The sequence below is a fragment of the Colobus angolensis genome, unplaced genomic scaffold, assembly GCF_000951035.1.
Source record: "Colobus angolensis palliatus isolate OR3802 unplaced genomic scaffold, Cang.pa_1.0 Scaffold7, whole genome shotgun sequence".
NCBI lineage: Eukaryota > Metazoa > Chordata > Mammalia > Primates > Cercopithecidae > Colobus > Colobus angolensis.
The window spans coordinates 30251948-30272416 of record NW_012120709.1 but is presented as its reverse complement, the minus strand read 5'-3'; the positions used below and the strand labels follow the sequence as shown (position 1 = coordinate 30272416).

The following is a 20469-nucleotide window of genomic DNA, read 5'->3' as shown; positions in this document are numbered from 1 at the left end:
GGACAGGTGTATAAATCTGACCTCCTAAAAGTCTGTATTTGAGGCTGAGTGCAGTGGCTCACACCTGTAATCCTAACACTTTGAGAGGCCAAAGCTGGCAGATCACTTGAGCCCAGGTATTTGAGACCAGCCTGGGCAACATGGTGAAACCCCATCTCTACTAAAAATACAAAAATTAGCTGGGCTTGGTGGTGTATGCCTGTAGTCCCAGCTACTCAGGAGGCTGAGGCAGGAGAATCGCTTGAACCCGGGAGGGGGAGGTTGCAGTGAGCCGAGATGGTGCCACTGCACTCCAGCCTGGCGGCAGAGCGAGACTCCATCTCAAAAAAAAAAAAAAGTCATTAGGGTTATCCATTCACAAAATCTCTTTTCTTCGCCAAACTTGTCAGGCTTCTGAAACTCCTCCTAGGGCTACTGGTGTACTTCCTTGTAAAATCTAATGTTAGCAAAGAACTCTAAGTCCTTTAGCAGGAACTCCCCCATCCTTGATATCTGACCATCTTTAATACCTGGTCAGGGTCCTCATCCTCCACCAACCCACAGGTGATATCTGATCACCCTGACCTGTCTTCAGCGAGAATCCTATTAGGTTGACTTAGCCAGAATCCCCTTTATGCCTGATGGTTCCCCTTAGTAATTTTCAATCCATTGATGTCCCAAACTCCAAAAAAATTTCCTTGACTATAAATTCCCACTTGCCTATTCTATATTTAGAGTTGAGCCCAATCTCTCATCCCTACAGCAAGACTTCATTGCAGTGGTTTACCTTTTCTGGTCCTGAATAAGGTCTCCCTTACCATGCTTTAACAAGTATCACTGAATAATTTTTTCTTTAACACTGTAGTGCATCAAATGTTTAGAAGAACATATTTATGTATTATTTATGCACTTAATACTAATATTTTAAAATATTCAATGAGATTTACAGAGAAAAACATTTGGTACCCAGTAGGCTTTCATGAAATGTATATTTCTCTTTGTATTGGGTAATTTTATGTGTCAACTTGACTAGCTAAGGGATGCCCAGATAACAGGTAAAACATTATTAGTAGGTGTGTCTGTGAGGGTGTTTCTGGCCAAAATGGTGAAACCCCGTCTCTACTAAAAATACCAAAAAAAAAAAAAAAATAGCCGGGCGTGATGGCGCATGCCTTGTAATCCCAGCTATTGGGGAGGCCGAGGCAGGAGAACTGCTTGAACCCAAGAGGCGGAGGTTGCACAAGACTGTCTAAAAAAAAAAAAGAGAGACTAGCATTTGAATCAGTAGACTAAGAAAATCACTCTCACCAATATGCGTAGGCACCATCCAATCCATTGAGGGCCCAAACAGAATAAAAAGGCAGAGGAAGAGTAAATTCACCTGTCTCTTCTTGAGCTGGGACATCATCTCCTCCTGCTCTCTGGCCTTCAGACACCAGCACCTCAATCTTTTTCCGGTTCTCAGGCCTTCAGCTTCAGACTGAATTATACCACCAACTTCCTTGGTTCTCCAGCTTGCAGTTAGCAGATGTCGGGACCTCTCAACGACCATAATCATGTGAGACAATTTATACATACCCTGTGTGAAAGGAAAATATCTTGGACCCCCAAAAATCACTAAACTAAAGGGAAAATTCAAGCTGGGAACTGCCTAGGGCAAACCTGCTTCCCCTTCTATTCAAAGTCACCCCTCTGCTCACTGAGATAAATGCATATCTGATAGCCTCCTTTGGAGGGGCTAATCAGAAACTCAAAAGAATGCAACTATTTGTCTCGTATCTACCTATGATCTGGAAGCCCCCCTCCCCGTTTAGAGTTGTCCTGCCTTCTGGGTTCACACGTATTAGTTCTGTTTCGCTAATACGCTCCCACTTCACCAAAAGTAACTAATCCTTTGGTTCAAACCCAGTAAACAGATCCCAGCAACGTGTCCCATGAAAACGAGGTGGCACATGGCACGTGGAGAGTGGTGACTTACAGGGTAAAAGGGACGAGAGCAAAGGAAAATGTCAGGTGTGGGCAGAAAGGTCCCCAAAAGACAAAAACGAACAAGTGAGATCAGGGAAGACAGCCTGAAAGTAAAGAAATATGAAGCAACACTCAAAGGAAAAGAAAGAACAGTGATACCATAACTATTCTCTTTCTGAGCTTCTGATGTTCCATTCAGTTCATGGGCAATGTATCATTTAGTCCTCAGAGTAAACAGTATTATCATGCCCATTTTCTATGATGCACAATAGGGTTCAAAGATGGAGTGATTCGGTCGACGTCCTGCTGCTGATGGTGAATGCAAGAGCCAGTATTCAAACCTAACGCTGCCCTTTTCTACCGTGCTGCAGCGGACAATGCAAAGAAAAAAAATATCAAGAAAAACACGTATAGGTATCCAAATGAAAACAAACACACAAAAGATCAAAAACAGAAAAGAAAAAAGAAAACCCTTGCAGAAGGTATGCGTGTAAATGAAAGGCCCAGGATGTTAATTTATTCGCTGCAGAGTGGAGTTGGGGGCCGCGGACGGAAGCTGTGGGATCCGAGGCTTCTTCGCACTGGGTCCTTGGGGAGCACGGAGCCGCAGCCCGCGGAGGGCGCATAGAGAGGACCAAACCTCCCACAGCCTAGAAAGGCTCCAGCGCGGCAAGAAGGCGGGGCGAGCGATCGCTTCCGGTTCCGGACGCAAAGGCCCCACGTGTTCCGACCCGCTAGGCCCAGCGCGGCTGGGATCCGGCGGCGCTATTTCGGTCGGGAGTGGGTGGGAGAGAAGCCGGGGCAGGGGAGGAGCTGCTGGAGCTGTCGGAGCCGTGAGTCCTGAATGGGCTGGGCCGGGCCGGGCCGGGCCGGACCGGGCCGGACCAGATCGGGCAGAGCCGGGCAGGGCGGGGAGGAGGGGGAGGGACCGGAGACCCCGCCCCCCAGAGCCTGGGGAAATCGCCGTGTCCTGGGGAAGGGGTGGCGGCGGTGTATTGAGGGGGCCGAGACGTTGTGGTCTCTGTTTCCTGGTGGCCGGAGCCAGTGTCTCCGGGGACACGGATGGCGCTCCTGGCTTCCTTTCCTTTCCAGCCACCGCCCTCCGCCCCCTCCTGGGGCCTGCACAAATGTAGTTAGTCGGTACCTCGTACCTCCTAACGCTTCCGCGCCAACTGTCCCCCCGGAACCGAGGGAGGAGTGGTCTAGGCCCCTTTATTTTCCGCAGCCTTTTCTCACTCCTCCTCATATTGCTTAAGATCGTCTCCGCGCGCTCCTTGCCCCGGCGAGCCCCATCTCCTTACACCACTAAGCCCCTCTCAGCCCTCAGCACACACTCAGATACACTCAACCACGATCTTATCACCTGTGATGATAGTAGTCCTTGGCGTCCATTTGGCCAGTGGCTTTTCAGCTGCCACTGTGACAGACCCTGAGCTTCCCCTCAAGCCAGTAACTGCTGTCTCGTCTTGCAACTTTCCTCCCACTCCTAACAGCCAGTTTTGGCACCTCTTCTCGGCACCAGCGTTACCTTTAGCAGGGGTATACCTACTTCTTGAGTGTCTTGACTAAAAGTTTGTTAGTTTGTGTGCCATGGATAGGCTGCGTGCCTTCAAAAAGGTGTCAGTCTAATTTTTGTTTTTCTGAAAATGAATGTTCTCATCTAGGCCCTTTGATAATCCTCTCTGCCTTGGGGTCTGTACTGACCTCCGCAGAGGGAAGACTCTTAGACGCAGCCTTTCTTAGACAACGTTGGTCCTGCCTTTCTTGGACAACGTTGGTCCTGGGGAGCAGTGCCACATCCCAGGCTCTCACTTAGAGACTGGGCTTAGAACTGTTGCTTTTTCTCTATCCACGCTCTGCAGGTGACACCCAGGGCAGCTACACTCAGAAGTCACAAGGAATGCTAGTGGAACCCCTCATCCCTCCCAGCTTCTCTTCCAAGCTGCCCGGTGGGGCTTGATCCAGGAAGCGACTTCAGAAAGGTTGTGGGATAGCCGCGGGAGGTTTGTTGGTGGGAAGCGTGTGAATGCGGAGCAGTCTTGGATAACTTTTTGCTGTTACTATCTAGCATAAGAGGGTGGGCAGGGTTGGAGAGAGGACAGGAATTATTCCTCCTGGGACCAGACACCTGGGATTCATAATCTTTCACCCTTTCTCCTCCAGCTATACCCTTTTTGTACTCTGTGTATATACTATATTGCAGTAGACAGTCATTCCAAGGGTACAACAAGGTTTACTACAATGTGAGGGACTCAGCCATTGCAAATTGTACAGATGAGGTAAGTTAAAGGTTTACATTTTTTTCCCCAGTAAATTTGGCACAGATTTAAAAAGTGAAACAGTTGTAGACCCCTTGCTTTTCCTGTTCTCTCACCAGCAAACCCTTTAATTTGGCCAGCAGTGGCTTTCTGCATGAACGCCAGATTCACTTCATTTGCTAGATGGTGGTTCTCAAACTTACTATAAGCACCTGAAGGGCTTGTTAAACACATATTGCTGGGAGCCACCCCTAGAGTTTCTGGTAATAGGTCTGTGCTGGGGCTTGAGAATTTGTACTTCTAACAAGGCTCAGGTACTGATGCTGCAGATCTGGGTTCTTCACTTTGAGAACAACTACCTTTTGGCCAAATGTGATACATATTGCAGTAGGTTGGGGTTCAGAATACCTTTGAGTACTTCTGTGTTGGAAGCTAGTAATCCGATCTTTTGTGGATAATCACTTAGGTCTGAATATTTTGTTCGCAAAATTAAGAAAGCGTACCTAAAAAAATGCTATATGCCAACTTTGAGGTGAAGTATTGATGAGTTCTTCCCCTTGATTTTCTTAATTCTCTTGATAGGGGCTCAACCTTTTGATCGTATATATTACACCGGTATTCTGGGCTTTTGCTGTGAATTCCTAGTATTGCTAAAATCCTGCTATTTCTTAACTACCTGTTAAGTTCCTCAAGGTCAGAGCTTCTGCTTTTTTTAATCTTTCTCTGCCCAGTACCTTGAATAGTGTGGGACACGTAATTGACGCTCAGTAGGTATTTCTGTGTTGAACTCCATCCCTTGTCCTCCTCCCTTCTTGATGTTTTTCTCCACTGACCTTATGCTACACAGTAAAGCAGGGCGTGATTATTCCACCTGATTACCCCCAAGAGATTGGAATAAATGCTAATGCCAGATTCCTGTAGCTATCCCTGTGAATGGTTTGTTCCCCCGGAGCCCTGACACCTGCTGATTTCTGAATTTTCAGTGCTTCTGTAATATGTACAAGTTGGGGGAGGAAAAATAGAACGCTTAATAAAACTCAACATGCATTTATTGAACACCTTTTCTACCAAGAGCTTGACAAGGTGGTAGGCACTGGGAATAGAAAAATGAGTAAGGAGACCCTTGCTCTCGAGGCAAGACAGGCTCTCAGTGGGAAGACAGACGTTAAGCCATGCCCACGGCAAGAATGACTTCTGGGATTCCTTCTTTGGATCATGATTTAGTCTTCAGTGGAAACCTGGTGCACCTCAGCTTCCTCTGGTTCAACAGGCAGGGATCCCATCCCTTATCATCTCCTCAAATGTTAAGGGAGCCTTGAGCAAAACCAGAAGGAAGTCATCTAGACGTAGAACAGGGAATATCTACACAGGGTGTGTTAATGACAAAGCTAAAAACATAGTAAATGACTTTTGAATTTACTGCCGTTACGAATTATCTATAGCAACACCTCAGGTCAGCTCTGTTATATATGTTATTTCCCATTAAATGATGGTTACTCTATCTGACTGGCATTGATTATGTTCATTGTAGGAATTGCATATATCTAGTTTAACTCTGGCTGTCAAATGAGAGCAGTTGCTCTCATCAGGATTGGTGTCAGGTTTGATGTCCCCTCCTTTTCCTGCTTCAGGTTAATTTGTGATGTTCTGTTTTAAACTGAGGCATATAGCGTGACTTGCTTTATTTAAGGCCAGTAACTGCTTTGGGGTAGTTTTCCTGAAGGTTAAAAAGCCTAGCTTCATGATGGAGGTTAACCAACATGACCATGATGGACAGGTGTATAAATCTGACCTCCTAAAAGTCTGTATTTGAGGCTGAGTGCAGTGGCTCACACCTGTAATCCTAACACTTTGAGAGGCCAAAGCCGGCAGATCACTTGAGCCCAGGTATTTGAGACCAGCCTGGGCAACATGGCAAGACCCTGTCTCTACAAAAAATTTAAAAATTAGCTGGGTGTGGTGGCATGTGCTGTAGTCCCAGGAGGCTGGGGTGGGAGGATGGCCTGAACCTGGGAGGCAGAGATTGCAGTGAGTTGTGATCTTGCCACTGCACTCCAGTCGTAGCAACAGAATAAAACCCTATCTCAAAACTTAAAAATCTTTGTTTGGCCCCTCGCTCTCCTCAACCCTTGAGTAAATCTCTCTCAGTGTCCTAGGCTGATACATTATGGCCCAAATATTCAACAGAGATGGTGTATATCCTTGTTCCTCTCAAAACTCCTCCTCATCAACATCAAAAAGCTGGTTCAGTTCTCTACCTTTAGATAAAGAATCAACCCAAGATTCAACATGAGCTGCTGTGACTTGTCCAAAATGACACCTCTTTACAACATAGAGCAGGGGACAGAACACAGGTCACCCTCCCCCGAAGGCAGCTATCTACTGTCTAACATTGCCTCCTAGGCCTGCCTTATATAACCATCAAAAACATTTTAGTTAAGAATAAAGTGAATTGTTACAATTTTTCTTTTTCATTTTTGTGTTTACATTTACTCTCCATGACATGTTTATTCCCACCTAATATCTGGAGGCTAACCACAAAATCTGCAGCATTTCCAGGCAGAAGATACTTGTGTCTTAGCGTCCACTGACTTCCCTGTACCACCTACTACATACTTGACCTCTTTTTCTTTCTTCCTGTCTTCCCTTTCTCTGTACCTTATTCTCTTTCTTTGGAACCTATTGTAACAAGTTTTGAGCCATTTCTCCCCTGGCTACTCACATATCACTTTTATGAAGGGGGGAAAAAAAAGCTTAGGTGGCAAAAATATATTACAAAAACAGTTTTAAACATGGTCTGAAGCATACTGGTCATGTGTTAGAAGGCCAAAAGCCAGGGAATTCACTCCCTTTCATTCATTGTGCCATCTAGGTTAAGTTTTCATAGGTCTTCTTGGTACACTGAGTTTGCCTCAGATTGTGTCCTGCCAGTTACAGGGAGTGGAGAGGGTTTTGATATATTGGTAATTAGAAGCATTGCTGATATGGTCTTCGGTGGGAGAATGTGTGTTTAAAGTTCCTTCTCATCTGTATTCCAACACTTTCATTTAATCCTGCTTCATAAAGTGCCTCCAAAGCAAGGATTGTTTTTTGGTTTAGCGTGGCTTCTTTGATATAACAATAGACAGATCAAGATTTTCCTTATGCCATCTATTTTTTTGTAATTATGATGAAGAACTGTTTGCTTGTTTATCATTTAAATCTTGCCTTCTTCCCAAAAGGATTTCAAATAGCTTGAAAGAAAATGAATAAAATATGTTGAGCACTTACCCTATGCCAGACTCTATGCTGAAGGATTTCCATAGGTTATTTCATTCACTCCTTAAAACCAGCACATGAGATAGGTAGTATTAGTCGCATTTTTGGGGATAAGACTGAGGCTTAGGGAAATTGTGTTACAAGGCTAATGAGCGAGGTCAGAGGTTCAAACCCAGTGCTCCAAGGTCCCTAACCCGTTACGTGGAAAGCTTAGATAAGCGCTTGTATATAGGACAATTAAGAATAAAAGAATATCTCCATTAGAAGGATTGTACTGGGCTAACCTTTTGTTTTAAAGAACAGCAGCAGCATTGGAAAAGAGCGGTTAACAGTTTTTATTAGTCAATTTCTATTCTAGAACACTGAGAGGAGCTGTTGACAGGCCCTGGTTAGCCCCAGCAAGTAGCCATATTAAAATTCCCAAATTATAGGCCTGCATTAAGGTATAAAATAAGAATGGGGACTGGAAGGGATATAAATATCTGCTAAATATGATAATTTCAGTTCTAATCACTGTTTTCTTCTGAAGATTGTTTTCCAGTAAATAGGAAGATCACTGTCTCTCCTTTAAGTTGACAGTATATGACTACAGACTTTGTCATTTAGGGTCCAGAAAGATCACCCTAGCTAGTAGCGTTTTAAGGTAGAGAACTAGATATTCTTTCATTGCCTGTGGTTTTCTGTTCTTGTAAGAGAATTGATCTTGAGTCTTCACTGCCACGTGATACCTTCAGATAAGGGACAGAGACAGCTGGCCTGAGGAGTGTATGAAGGTCTTACCTTCAAAGCTCCTCTCCAATCTTGTGCATCCTAGGAACACTCAAGACACTAGGTTGTATCTTTGCAGATATTGTTTTAGTGTCTTCTGGAACCAAGTCTCTTACTTAATCCTGGCCTGGTTTCATAATCTCTCTATTCTCTTTACAGTTTTTATCTTACTCTGGAACTCTTCCAAGGACAGAAATTGAAGAAAGGTATTAGAATAGCAAAGGCAACAAATTGCAAGATATACTTGTGGCATAGCACATCCCATTCGTTATAGAATAAAAACGCAACATCTGTTTTCTGCCTCTAATATTAATAGTTGACATTTGCACAACACATTTTAGTTCATAAAGCTCTCACATCTCAGATAGTCACTGAGTTAGGAGACTGGTTATCTGCAGAGGGCTTTATCCTTTACAAGGGCTCTTGTGTATGTTACTTCATGAAACCCTCAGGGAAGCTCCAGTTTCTTGGGGGTCTGCGGCTGGGACGTACATCTTTGGATGCCCAGTTTGGTGCTGTGCACAGCACTGCCGTATCTCCTTCATTTCCCGTCTCTGACCCCACCAAGACTCCTTCCTTCATTCCTTCGATTGCTGATCTGTTTTCCTTCGTCTTCCTAGGCTGCCAAAGTAAATGCAAAACAAGCAACAGAAATCTCAGCTTGTGATTTCTGAAGGGCGTTTTTAAATGGCCAGTTTGGTGCGGCACTATTATATGTTCTTTTTTCTTTGGAGAGCAAAGCCCTCAGAGAGCAGGAACTCTTCTGTCAATGCATACCTTGTAGGATCCATACTGTGGAATCTCTTGTACCTAGTGCTGCATGAAAACAATGAGGATTCCAAGTCTACTTCACTGGACGTCGGTTCTCAAATTTTTAAGATACTAGAAGTCCTTTTATTAAGCCAAAAGACCCTAGATATTAATTCCGTCTTCCAGGGGTAGGAGTTGGGGTGAGGGTTGGAAGGCTTTATCTGGATAAATAATCAGTATTGTAGTTCCATTTATTTCATGTCTGATTTTGTGCTTATTAAAATTGATTTGAATCCTCAATGGAAAATGATTTTTTTTTCAAATGCCCAGTGTTGTGTGACTTGCATTTGGATTATTCCTAGTGCAACCTGAAGATTTCTTGTGATGAGTTGTGGTTCCATCACCTTGGGAACCACTAAGAGAATTCTGTTTTACTCACAATCCACACAATAAATGTTTTTTTTCCCTGTGTATGCCTTTATCCAGCACACAGTTTGCTAGACTTATGGATGAATATGGGTTAATATGACATGGTATCTATCCTTCTGGAAACAGACTTTTAAAACCTTACTAAGCATTCTCTGCACTCATCAAATATGAAGTGAGTGCCTGGTGCGTGCCAGGCATCGAACTGGGCACAGCATGTCCCTGCCCTCAGAGCTTTACAGTCCAGTGAGTTCAACAGAAGATGAACAATTTTGATGACACAAAAAATAAACACATGTGCATGCTGTGATAGGGGGAGATACAAGTTCCTGTGGAAGCATCATCTGGGAGGACCAGGGAAGGCATCTTGGAAAAACTGAGATCTGAAAGATGGGTAGAGTTAACCACGTGAAGAGAGTGGAGAAGGGCACTTCAGACGGGGTGAACAGCATCAGGAAAGCCCAGGGAGGGTAGAGAAAAGAAAGAACAGTAATTGGAGCAGTGGCTTTCAATGGGAGTGGCAGTCATGGAATGAAAGAGAGGTAGCAGGGACCAGGTTTTGAAGGGCTTTGTGTATCCCATTTTAAGAAGTTTTAATTTTAACCTAAGGTCACTGGAAGCCATTGGCAGATTTTGTATGTTAGGAAGTTCACCACTTACCTACTTGGAGTATTGCAGGTGAAGCTAATGTGGATGGGCCTCCTGCCCATTATTAAATCCTGTTCCTGTCTGCCCCTGCTGTCTCTCCCTATCTCTCTCTCTCTCTCTCACAAAAGCTAAAGGAAAGCATATAGGTTCCAGAAGGAAAAAGAAATAACCACTAGAAGAATAAGTATAAGCTGACTTCACTAAGGCCCAGTGAGATTCCAAACCAAAATAAGGTTTCTAGGGTTTGAGCTTTTAATCCTGGTACTCCAACAGGGAGACAGGACTTGGGGAGCTGATGCTGTGTGAAAGTTACAGAACTGAGCAGCCTGCAAACCTGGACCTTTGAACATCTTCCCACTGACCCAGGAAAAGTACAAGGAAGTAGGTTCTCCAGAGCCTTGGGTAGGCCAAACATTACTTGAAGGCATCAGTCTAAGTAATACACAAAAACGTTATTCAGGAACACTCTGAGAAATTAACATAAAAACTGATTTGGCCAGGCACCGTGGCTCAGCCTATGGTAACAGTGCTTTGGGAGGCCAAGGTTGGAAAATCACTTGAGGCCAGGAGTTCCAGGCTGTAGTGAGCTATGATTGCACTACTGCCCTCCAGCCTGGGCAACAGGGAGAGTCTTAAAAAAGCAAATTGTCCAAGATCATTGAAACCATTAGCACTTAGGAAAAAACAAATGAAATTACATTCAAGGGGCTCACATTTAAATCCAGGGCTCTCAGGACTCCCAAAGTAAAAAGATGGGCATAAAATAAAAAATTACAAGCCCCTTGAGAAAAAAAGTAAATCACCATGAGGTAGAGACAGCAGAGGAAAAATCGCACATGAAAATCAAGGAATTAGGGAGCTATCCAAAATAGACTATGAAAGTATGTTGCAAGTGATTGAGGGTAATGAAAAAAATATGTCATAAAAGCATGAATTAAAAGGGTTTTGAGAAAGAATGAAGATAATATGGTCATTGACTATAAACTCATTTGATGGGTAACAACAGATGATACACAGCTGTTAAGAGTGGATCAATAACCTTGAATGTGGATGTGAGGCAATTGTAGTACAGCACAAAAAAGATTGAGAAATGAAGGAGCCCTTAAACTGCTTGTGGACACCAGTCTGGAGGGGGACAGGATGAAGACAACCAGTCATGGAGGTTGAACTGAGTCATCTCTCCAATGTATCAGTGCCTGTTATGAGCCAGTGCTGTTGAGGAGCAGAGGATATTGTAATTTTTTTTAAAGTTCCTCTTAATACCTTCTAGTGGGTCATAATGGCTCAACCGGGGGAATGGCAGTAGAGATGAAGAGATAGATTCAAAAGACATTTTTTAGAAGAGATGGATTCAAAAGACATTTTTTAGAAGGTGGAATTAACAGGATATGGTGAATAATAAAAAAATAGTAAAAGCATAATGGAGGAAACAATGGTTCTTCCTGTTACAATAGGAAGAGCTTTGGAGTAGAGTTTTATTCATTTTACAGGCATTTATTGTGCACTTTATTATAGGTATTGGAGATTGATGGAAAATACTTCCTGACTTCAAAGAGTTTCACAGGAAAGATAAGCGATGGCTATGTAATATGACCGATACTGGGATAGAGAGGTGCCCAGGTCACTACGGGAGGACTTAGGTGATTTCTAACCATGTCTAAGAGTAGGGGAAATGGGATCAAAGAAAACATCTCAGAAGACATGAAGCCTGAGCTTATGTCTTGAAAAATTTAAAGTTTAACCTAAGCAAGGATAAAGAATCAGAAGAAACAGCGTGTTCAAAAGCTAAAGAACATGGGACTCGTGTGCTTTGCATGTACATATGTGTATGTGTGATGTCTGAAAGGATTGGAGAGGAGGGCGAAGAGAATAACAAGATGAACATCAACCTAATGTAGAATGCTTTGAAGTTTGTATTTCACTTAACAAGACAGTGGGGAGTGATGGAAGGATCTTAGATAGGAAAGGGACATGAGCACATTTGCCAGTAGCGCTCGTACTGGTCATAGTGGGAATGTGAAGGTGACAAATCTGGAGGCAGGTAGCTCACATTTGGAGGCAGTTGCAGTCATCCAGATGAGAAGTGAGAGGGACCTAAGCTGTAAATCGTGGGAATAAAGAAGACAAGACCTGTTAAAAAGAAAGAACACACCATGTAGCATGGAAAGGGGAAGGCTGGAGGGTAGTCTGTGCAGAAGGAACAACCTTCAAAAAGACGTGGAGGGCTGAAAAGGCACCCTGTTGTAGGAAGATCAGCAATACATTTTTTATAACCAGATAACCAGGCAATACAGGGAAAGGGTAGGATCTGAAGCTTGAAAAATAGCTTGGGGGCTAATTGTAAAGGGCTTCGTGTCATTCCCAGGATTTTGGAACTGATTTTTACTAACATTAAAAAGGTTTTATTTATTTATTTATTTATTTTTGAGACGGAGTCTCGCTCTGTGGCCCAGGCTGGAGTGCGGTGGCCGGATCTCAGCTCACTGCAAGCTCCGCCTCCCGGGTTTACGCCATTCTCCTGCTTCAGCCTCCCGAGTAGCTGGGACTACAGGCGCCCGCCACCTCGCCCGGCTAGTTTTTTGTATTTTTTAGTAGAGACGGGGTTTCACCGTGTTAGCCAGGATGGTCTCGATCTCCTGACCTCGTGATCCGCCCGTCTCGGCCTCCCAAAGTGCTGGGATTACAGGCTTGAGCCACCATGCCCGGCAAAAAGGTTTTATTTTAAAATATTGAGTAATACAGTTGGAACTATAATTTAGGAAGATAACCACTGGCGCCATCACTCTTCTAAGCAAAGACAGTAATACATTTAATCCTTACAGTAAATTTATTAGATGAAAACCATTATTATCTCCCTTCTATAGACAGAGAAACCAGCATAAGGAGAATGAGAACTTGCCTATGGTCTCACTCCGGAAATACCTAGTAAGTGATAGAGCCAGGATTCAAACACAGGTAGCTTGACTCCAGAACTTTCACTCATAACCTTACACACCTCCCTCATGGTTGGTGTTTCTCAACCATGGATACACTTTCGAACTGCATGTAGCATCTCTAAACATACAGTTACCTGGATTGACTGAATCAGAGTGTCTGAAAAATGTGTGATGCTGTGTTTTACAAAACCTCCACAGGTGATTCTGTTGCACTTTGCTCACAGTTGAGTACTGCAGGGATCTCAGGAAGTTAGAGCAGTAGTCCAGGCAGCAGATGATGAAGGGTGACACTAAAGCGGTCTGTAGGAAGGAAGAGGAGGGAACCGATTTGGAGTCTTAAGAGATGGAATTGGCAGTATTCATGAAGTGGAAATGCAGTATTTTCTTGTGGAGTATGAACCTTGCCTAGGAAGGGGGATAGAGGACCACACCTTTGGTCGTGGATTGTCCTCTCCCAACTGGATGTGTTGATTTATGGCTATGGAGGTTGGGGAAAAGAGGATTTAACCATTTGAAGAAGTTTGTATAGAGGATTGTGATTGAACTCAGACTGTTGTCCTTGTTTTCATGCTTATACTCTTGTCTGTCTTTACTTCTCTGTCCAGGGCCCTTGGGAGCAAATCCTCGCTGTGTCCAGGCTGAGGCTGGGGTCTAATGACAGTGTGAGCTCTGGATGGTGTGAGACCACCCCAAAGCCGAGAAATGGCTACAGCCGCGGAACCAGAGGACCAGGATCTTTGGGAAGAAGAGGGAATTCTGATGGTGAAACTGGAAGATGATTTCACCTGTGGGCCAGAGTCTGTCTTACAGAGGGATGACCCAGTGCTGGAGACCTCCCACCAGAACTTCCGGCGCTTCCGCTATCAGGAAGCCGCAAGCCCTAGAGAAGCTCTCATCAGACTCCGAGAACTTTGTCACCAGTGGCTGAGACCGGAAAGGCGGACAAAGGAGCAGATCCTAGAGCTGCTTGTGCTGGAACAATTTCTTACCGTCCTGCCCGGAGAACTGCAGAGCTGGGTGCGGGGCCAACGGCCAGAAAGTGGCGAGGAGGCGGTGACGCTGGTGGAGGGTTTGCAGAAACAACCCAGGAGACCAAGGCGGTGGGTGAGGAGGGGGAGTCCTGATCTGTGTGATGTGGAGGGGGACTATTTGCTGGAAGGCTGGATTTGGGGGAGGGCTTGCAGGATCCCCATAAATTATTAGTGGGCTCTGCCCTCGGGTTGCTCATAGATCCATGAGCCCCATGGATTAGGGGGATGTGTGTGTATGAATGTGACTTTCTGGATTTTGGAACACCTGTGTAGGGACCATCTGAGGGGTCTCAGCCACCAAAGGGTCATGGCTTTGGTTTTCCCTTCTTTGAATGTTGAGCCTTGGGTTCCTGGAGAGGAGAATTTTGTGACTTCCTCAAAGGTTCTCATAGATCCCCAGTCACAGATCCCCCTTCCTGGCTGGTCAGCTAGGGAAGCAGGCAGCAAGGAGAGCTACAGGTGGGACAGGTGGAGATGGGAAGGAGCCTTGGGTGACGGGGCCAAGGCTGGGGGTGGTGAGAGAGCATTGCAGGCCTGCGCATCCCCTGCCTCGTCCTGGGGAGGATAACCTTCAGCTCCTCCTTGCCTGCTCCATTGGAACTGGAGTTTCCCCTCCTTGTCTGGGTCCCTCTGGGAGTGTTTTCTGTAGACATCTTCTCCTAAAATAAGCTCCCATGACAACCAAGAACTTCCTCCTGACTCCATGGTGACTGGAAGTTGGAATTATTCCCAGGTGACTGTCCATGTTCACGGCCAGGAAGTCCTGTCAGAGGAGACGGTGCATTTAGGAGCAGAGCCTGAGTCACCTAGTGAGCTACAGGATCCTGTGCAAAGCTCAACCCCCCAGCAGTCTCCTGAGGAAACCACACAGAGCCCAGATCGGGGGGCACCGGCAGAGCAGCGTCCACACCGGGAAGAGGAGCTCCGGTCCCTGCAGGAGAGCGGTGGGAAGCCTCAGCAGAAAGGGGGTATTGTGGCAGAAGGCAGGCAAGGAGGGGGACGTTTCTCCTGTACCAAGGAAGCTGGGTAGACTGCATGGAAAGAAATCACAGAATCCAGGATGTCAAGAGGAGACAGAACCACCAGCTAGAGTCCCCTAAAAACAGGGCCAAGCTTAGATAGCAGGTTGTTGCTTGTTCTCTTGGCATTCTGATGGTCTTATAGGTAATGGGTGTGGGATATGGGAGCTACCCTTAGGCCTGGTTCTTGGTTCCCATAATAGGAAGGATAGGGCCACCTTCTTACCAAAGATGGTGGGGGATGCCAAGATTTTTGTACATTTTTGGGGCACGCTGCATATTACTGACCTTTGCCTTCTTTTCTTCATAGAGGTCCCAGTGCCCCAGGAGCCAGACCTTCCTGCAGAGAGGAGCTCTGGAGACTCAGAGATGGTTGCTCTTCTTACTGCTCTGTCACAGGTGTGCCCTAATTACCTCTGTACCACAGAGAGTTTGTTTGAAGAACCACTGGGCATCAGCCATACTAAACAGGGGAAGCAGGATGCACATTTACACTCTTGCCAGTTTTAAGCTCACAGTTCTGCAGATGCTTGGAAGGGAAGGAGAAAGGGGAGGAGATAATGAGATAAATTATCATACCCTCTATTGGATCCATAGGCGCCAACGCCTGTTTATTTGCCATTGACTAGAAAAGCTCACAAAATGAGATTATTTTGTAACACTCCAGTACAACTTCGAAGTTGTCAAATGAGGGTTTTTTAGTTTTTTTTTTTTAAGGAATAAATCTGATAGTCATTTGTAAGTATGACAGACTGTACTGCTGAGACATTTAGGAAGTATTCACCGTGATCAAAGCCCTGAAACTAAGCCGTGTGGCTGGAGAAAAAGAAATAGAATTCATGTATGGTTTTAGATTGTAATCTAACTGTAATTCTAGAGTGTAGAAACTATTGAAAGTGATTAGAGTCGTTCGGGAAAGTTTACTAGAAAAGATAAATTTTGCAGAAATGTATGTAGCATTAAGGTGTCAAGTAGGGATGATGATTTTTAAGACCTGTCCTAAATTTTAAACAGTACCTTAAAGAAGAAGAACATAAGCTGGTCCTCACGGAAAGTGATGGAGTTGGAGGGGGCAGGGCCAGTGCAGGACGCTAGGGGACACATAGCTCCCCTGAGAATGAGTTTAAGCAGCCCACCACTTGAGCTCCTTTCATCTCCTAGATGTAGTCTTCCTGTTGGGTGACTTTCAACAGGTACAAAATGCGAGGCTACCTGGAGCGTCACATTTTGATGAAATCCTTATGTGGTTTCAGGGACTGGTAACGTTCAAGGATGTGGCCGTATGCTTTTCCCAGGACCAGTGGAGTGATCTGGACCCAACGCAGAAAGAGTTCTATGGAGAATATGTCTTGGAAGAAGATTGTGGAATTGTAGTCTCTCTGTGTAAGGAATTTCAAGTTTTCTAGAGTATTCTAAGCCCAGAGATCTTTTTCCTGCTGGAAATTTTGGGGGATCTTAGACCTTAGATTGTATGCAGTGAACTTCTCTTATGCCCTCCCCACCAATAAAATTGAGGGATTAGGTGCAAAATATGGTGTCCTTTCAAATAAAAGATAAATGTTTGGAAATGGAAACCTCTAATAGGGAAACAGACTTGTAATATTACAGCTTTAGTGCAGAAATATTTGAAGTAAGCACATGAGTGTTAAAACAAGAGTTGGAGATAATCTTTCTTGAGTATGGAAGAAGAGGATAAGGTGTACAACGGTGTAATTATTGAGTTGCAGGTGAAAACCACAAGAAAGACAAGAGATATGCAGTCCTTGGTTAAAAGTACACAAACTAAAGAGACGAAAGATTTCATGACCTGAGCTAGCTATGTATTTGCTCCACAACCTACCAAATAGAAAAGGTCCACTCTTAACACAGGGAATTGTTGAGCCAATCGTGATATCCTATTTTCCCTCTCTTGAGCAGCATTTCCAATCCCCAGACCTGATGAGATCTCCCAGGTTAGAGAGGAAGAGCCTTGGGTCCCAGATATCCAAGAGCCTCAAGAGACTCAAGAGCCAGAAATCCTGAGTTTTACCTACACAGGTGAGGAATGACAAAAAGGGTCTTACCCACCCTGAGCCGGCAGTTCCTCTAGGCAGTGCTGCTCTCTCTCTCTGTAGGGCCCCGCTCTCATCAGTTCTTCTAACATGTCAGCCAGTACTGCTTTCTCCTTCTGACAGCCATTTCTTCTGTCATTTCCCTCCTCTTTTCTCCTCCCATCATTTGTCTGATAGCAATGTAATACAAAAGGGTGAAAGAAAAATGCTAACTTTTGGAATTGCAGATATACCATTTACTGTACAATTCCCTTAAACCCTCAATTCTCAGTCTCTGCATTTACAAAATGAAGATGATATTTCTGCATACCAAGGTTTGCTGATAGCATAACAATATGAGAAAGTGCTTGGCACAGGCCAGGCATTCCATTGAGTCTTGCTGTCTCAAACCCCTTTTTAAAAATGTCCCCGTTTTGTAGAAGGCGTTGTTGCCACTACAATGACCCCTTTTTTCCTCTCACCCTTTCTACAGGAGATAGGAGTAAAGATGAGGAAGAGTGTCCGGAGCCGGAAGATCTGAGTTTGGAGGATATACACAGGCCTATTTTGGGAGAACCAGAAATTCACCAGACTCCAGATTGGGAAATAGTCTTCGAGGACAATCCAGGTGGACTTAATGAAAGACGATTTGGTACAAATATTTCTCAAGTGAATAGTTTTGTGAACCTTCGGGAAACTACGCCCATCCAGCCCCTGTTAGGAAGGCATCATGACTGTTCTGTGTGTGGAAAGAGCTTCACTTGTAACTCCCATCTTGTTAGACACCTGAGGACTCACACGGGAGAGAAACCCTATAAATGTATGGAGTGTGGAAAAAGTTACACACGAAGCTCACATCTTGCCAGGCACCAAAAGGTTCATAAGGTGAACACGCCTTATAAATACCCCCTAAACCGGAAGAATTTGGAAGAGACCTCCCCTTTGACCCAGGCCGAGAGAACTCCATCTGTGGAGAAGCCCTATAGATGTGATGATTGTGGAAAGCACTTCCGCTGGACTTCAGACCTTGTCAGGCATCAGAGGACACATACAGGAGAAAAACCCTTCTTTTGTACTATTTGTGGCAAAAGCTTCAGCCAGAAATCTGTGTTAACAACACACCAAAGAATCCACCTGGGAGGCAAACCCTACTTGTGTGGAGAGTGTGGCGAGGACTTCAGTGAACACAGGCGGTACCTGGCGCACCGGAAGACGCACGCTGCCGAAGAGCTCTACCTCTGCAGCGAGTGCGGGCGCTGCTTCACCCACAGCGCAGCGTTCGCCAAGCACTTGAGAGGACATGCCTCAGTGAGGCCCTGCCGATGCAACGAATGTGGGAAGAGCTTCAGTCGCAGGGACCACCTTGTCAGGCATCAGAGAACACACACTGGGGAGAAACCATTCACATGCCCTACCTGTGGGAAAAGCTTCAGCAGAGGCTATCACTTAATTAGACATCAGAGGACCCACTCAGAAAAGACCTCCTAGCTAGGTCCCCATGTGAGGAGATCTGCTTTCAGCCCTCACCTAAGGGAGGTGAGGAATAGGAAAAGCCCTCTTGTCTGCCTGGGAAGACCTTTTTGAGGGAGTCTCCCTGACCTGCCCAGATCTGACATCACCTCTTCCTGCAACTAAAGACAAGCCTGGGCAGAACCTCTCCGTCGTCTTCTATACCTTGAGGGGATGTTTCATCCAAAGTACAACCTGAATTGAGGCTTCTCCTTCACTGGAGTGCGCCTGCCTCTACCTCATGGGTATAAAGTAGGAGAATTAAGAGACTTAAGAGGTTGTGGTTACTGTATCGTCCAAAAAATAGGCTGTTACATATCCTAAAGACTGCTCAACAGCTTCAGGTTGAAAGTGGCCAAGGACAGCCCCTTAGGTTTGGGAAGGGACCAGCCTGAAGGATTCTGTCTTTAGTGGGGTCAAATCTTAAAGCACACAGCTCTGAACTCAAGACAGGAGATTTGCGTCCTGATGGCTTTGCCACACACTCACAGGATAACTGTATAGATCTCTCGCTGTCTGATTCACTTCTTAACCATGCACTTTCCTTTGATGCTGAGGAGAAATGGAAGTGGGCGAAAAATCTCAAGGCTGCTTCATGTGGACCTTGTCAAGCTGCTCCCTCCCCCAATGTCAAATTTTGTTACCAGGTGCCAAACTGCTAGAAAGGAGGGCCTAGTCAGAAGCCTCTTTCCATACGAGTTCTGGTTTTGTTTTTAATATTTTTTCCTATTAAAATACTCATGCATTTAACCTTCCCATTATTCAGCCAGTCTCTTGGTTTCGTCCCTAGCACTTCTACTGCAAGTGAGGTGGTAGCGTTTGAGTACTTATTGAGTAAAGCGTATTCGGTCATAATGAAATCATTCACATTGCCTCATATGCACAAGCCCACCAACCCCTTCACACCCCCATCACAGGGGCGGTGTGAGTAAGGGGATCTGGGAACAGTGTCAAGTTACAAAGGCACTGTAACAATTACAGAATCATGATTGCCATGGGCCACTTTATTTACATGAAGACAACTGGAAAACGGCTAAGACCAAATTATGGAAAGTAAGAAAAAGCTGTTGCTGGCAAGACCATCAAGACTATTCTGACACCCTGTTCCCATCATCCCTGACTGAGTACTCTGACATCACGGAAAGTGTTGAACCTGGGAGCCCGAGGAATTCACCAGGAGTAAATGGCTTTCATGTATTTGTGGTGTTTGCTTTTTCTTAACGTGATTTTATGTTCCTATAACTAAGAACTAAAAAGTAGCATCTCATAATGGCCCAAGGATCTCTGTTGCGGTTAAAGGTTCCTTGGAGATGAGGCTGAATAATTGTGAACCTCACCTGCTCTGATTGTGGGAGTGACAAGAACTGGGGAGACGTCCTCCTTAAGTGGAGCACAGGGTATGGGGTTAAAGCATGAGAGGGAGAGTCTTCTGTGCCTGGTTTCTTCTCCTCTATCTCATAATGCATTATGGGCCAGAGGAATAGGGGAGGGTTAATAAGACTCAAACCCTAATGGCCCAACAGGGAAATTCTCATTTTGGTCAGTGATTCTGATGGACTGGTTTGGTTTTAATACCAGTCAACCGTTGTCCTTCTGGAAATAGATATATGAAATAAAGGTAACACTTGCAGCCAAGTTCCCTGGTTTCTGGGACTTCCCATCTTACCTGTTCCTTTTTCCAGGGCTTCAGTGTCCTGATACTTCTGAGGGTGATTCATACTCAAATCTGGGAGTACAGAGTATTTTTCCATGAGGAAAGGAAGGCTTGGGATGATTAGCAGAGTCCGGTGAAATATATGCACTCTGAGTTAAGAACCAAGCCTGGAGTTTGCAGAAGATACTGTCCTAATATGCAGGCATTTCTAAACTGTGTATCTAAGCCTAAGCAC

General features: G+C 45.0%; 1 protein-coding gene across 3 annotated transcripts; it reads left to right on the top strand.

Moving 5' to 3' along the window:
- Positions 1–2645: 2645 nt before the first annotated feature.
- On the top strand, positions 2646–20215 carry ZNF202 (zinc finger protein 202). 3 transcript variants are annotated; one of them, XM_011927008.1, is made up of 9 exons: positions 2646–2780; positions 3810–3929; positions 4151–4226; positions 13597–14095; positions 14756–14966; positions 15352–15440; positions 16295–16424; positions 16959–17078; positions 17565–20215. In XM_011927008.1, exons 4-9 carry the CDS (start codon positions 13694–13696, stop codon positions 18557–18559), a joined length of 1947 nt encoding a protein of 648 aa, XP_011782398.1. In that variant the 5' UTR covers positions 2646–2780; positions 3810–3929; positions 4151–4226; positions 13597–13693; the 3' UTR covers positions 18560–20215. The 3 variants fall into 3 exon arrangements, with proteins under 3 accessions (XP_011782398.1, XP_011782397.1, XP_011782396.1); XM_011927006.1 differs by having other exon boundaries at positions 2655–2780; positions 4111–4226; XM_011927007.1 differs by lacking the exons at positions 3810–3929; positions 4151–4226.
- The last annotated feature ends 254 nt before the right edge of the window (positions 20216–20469 follow it).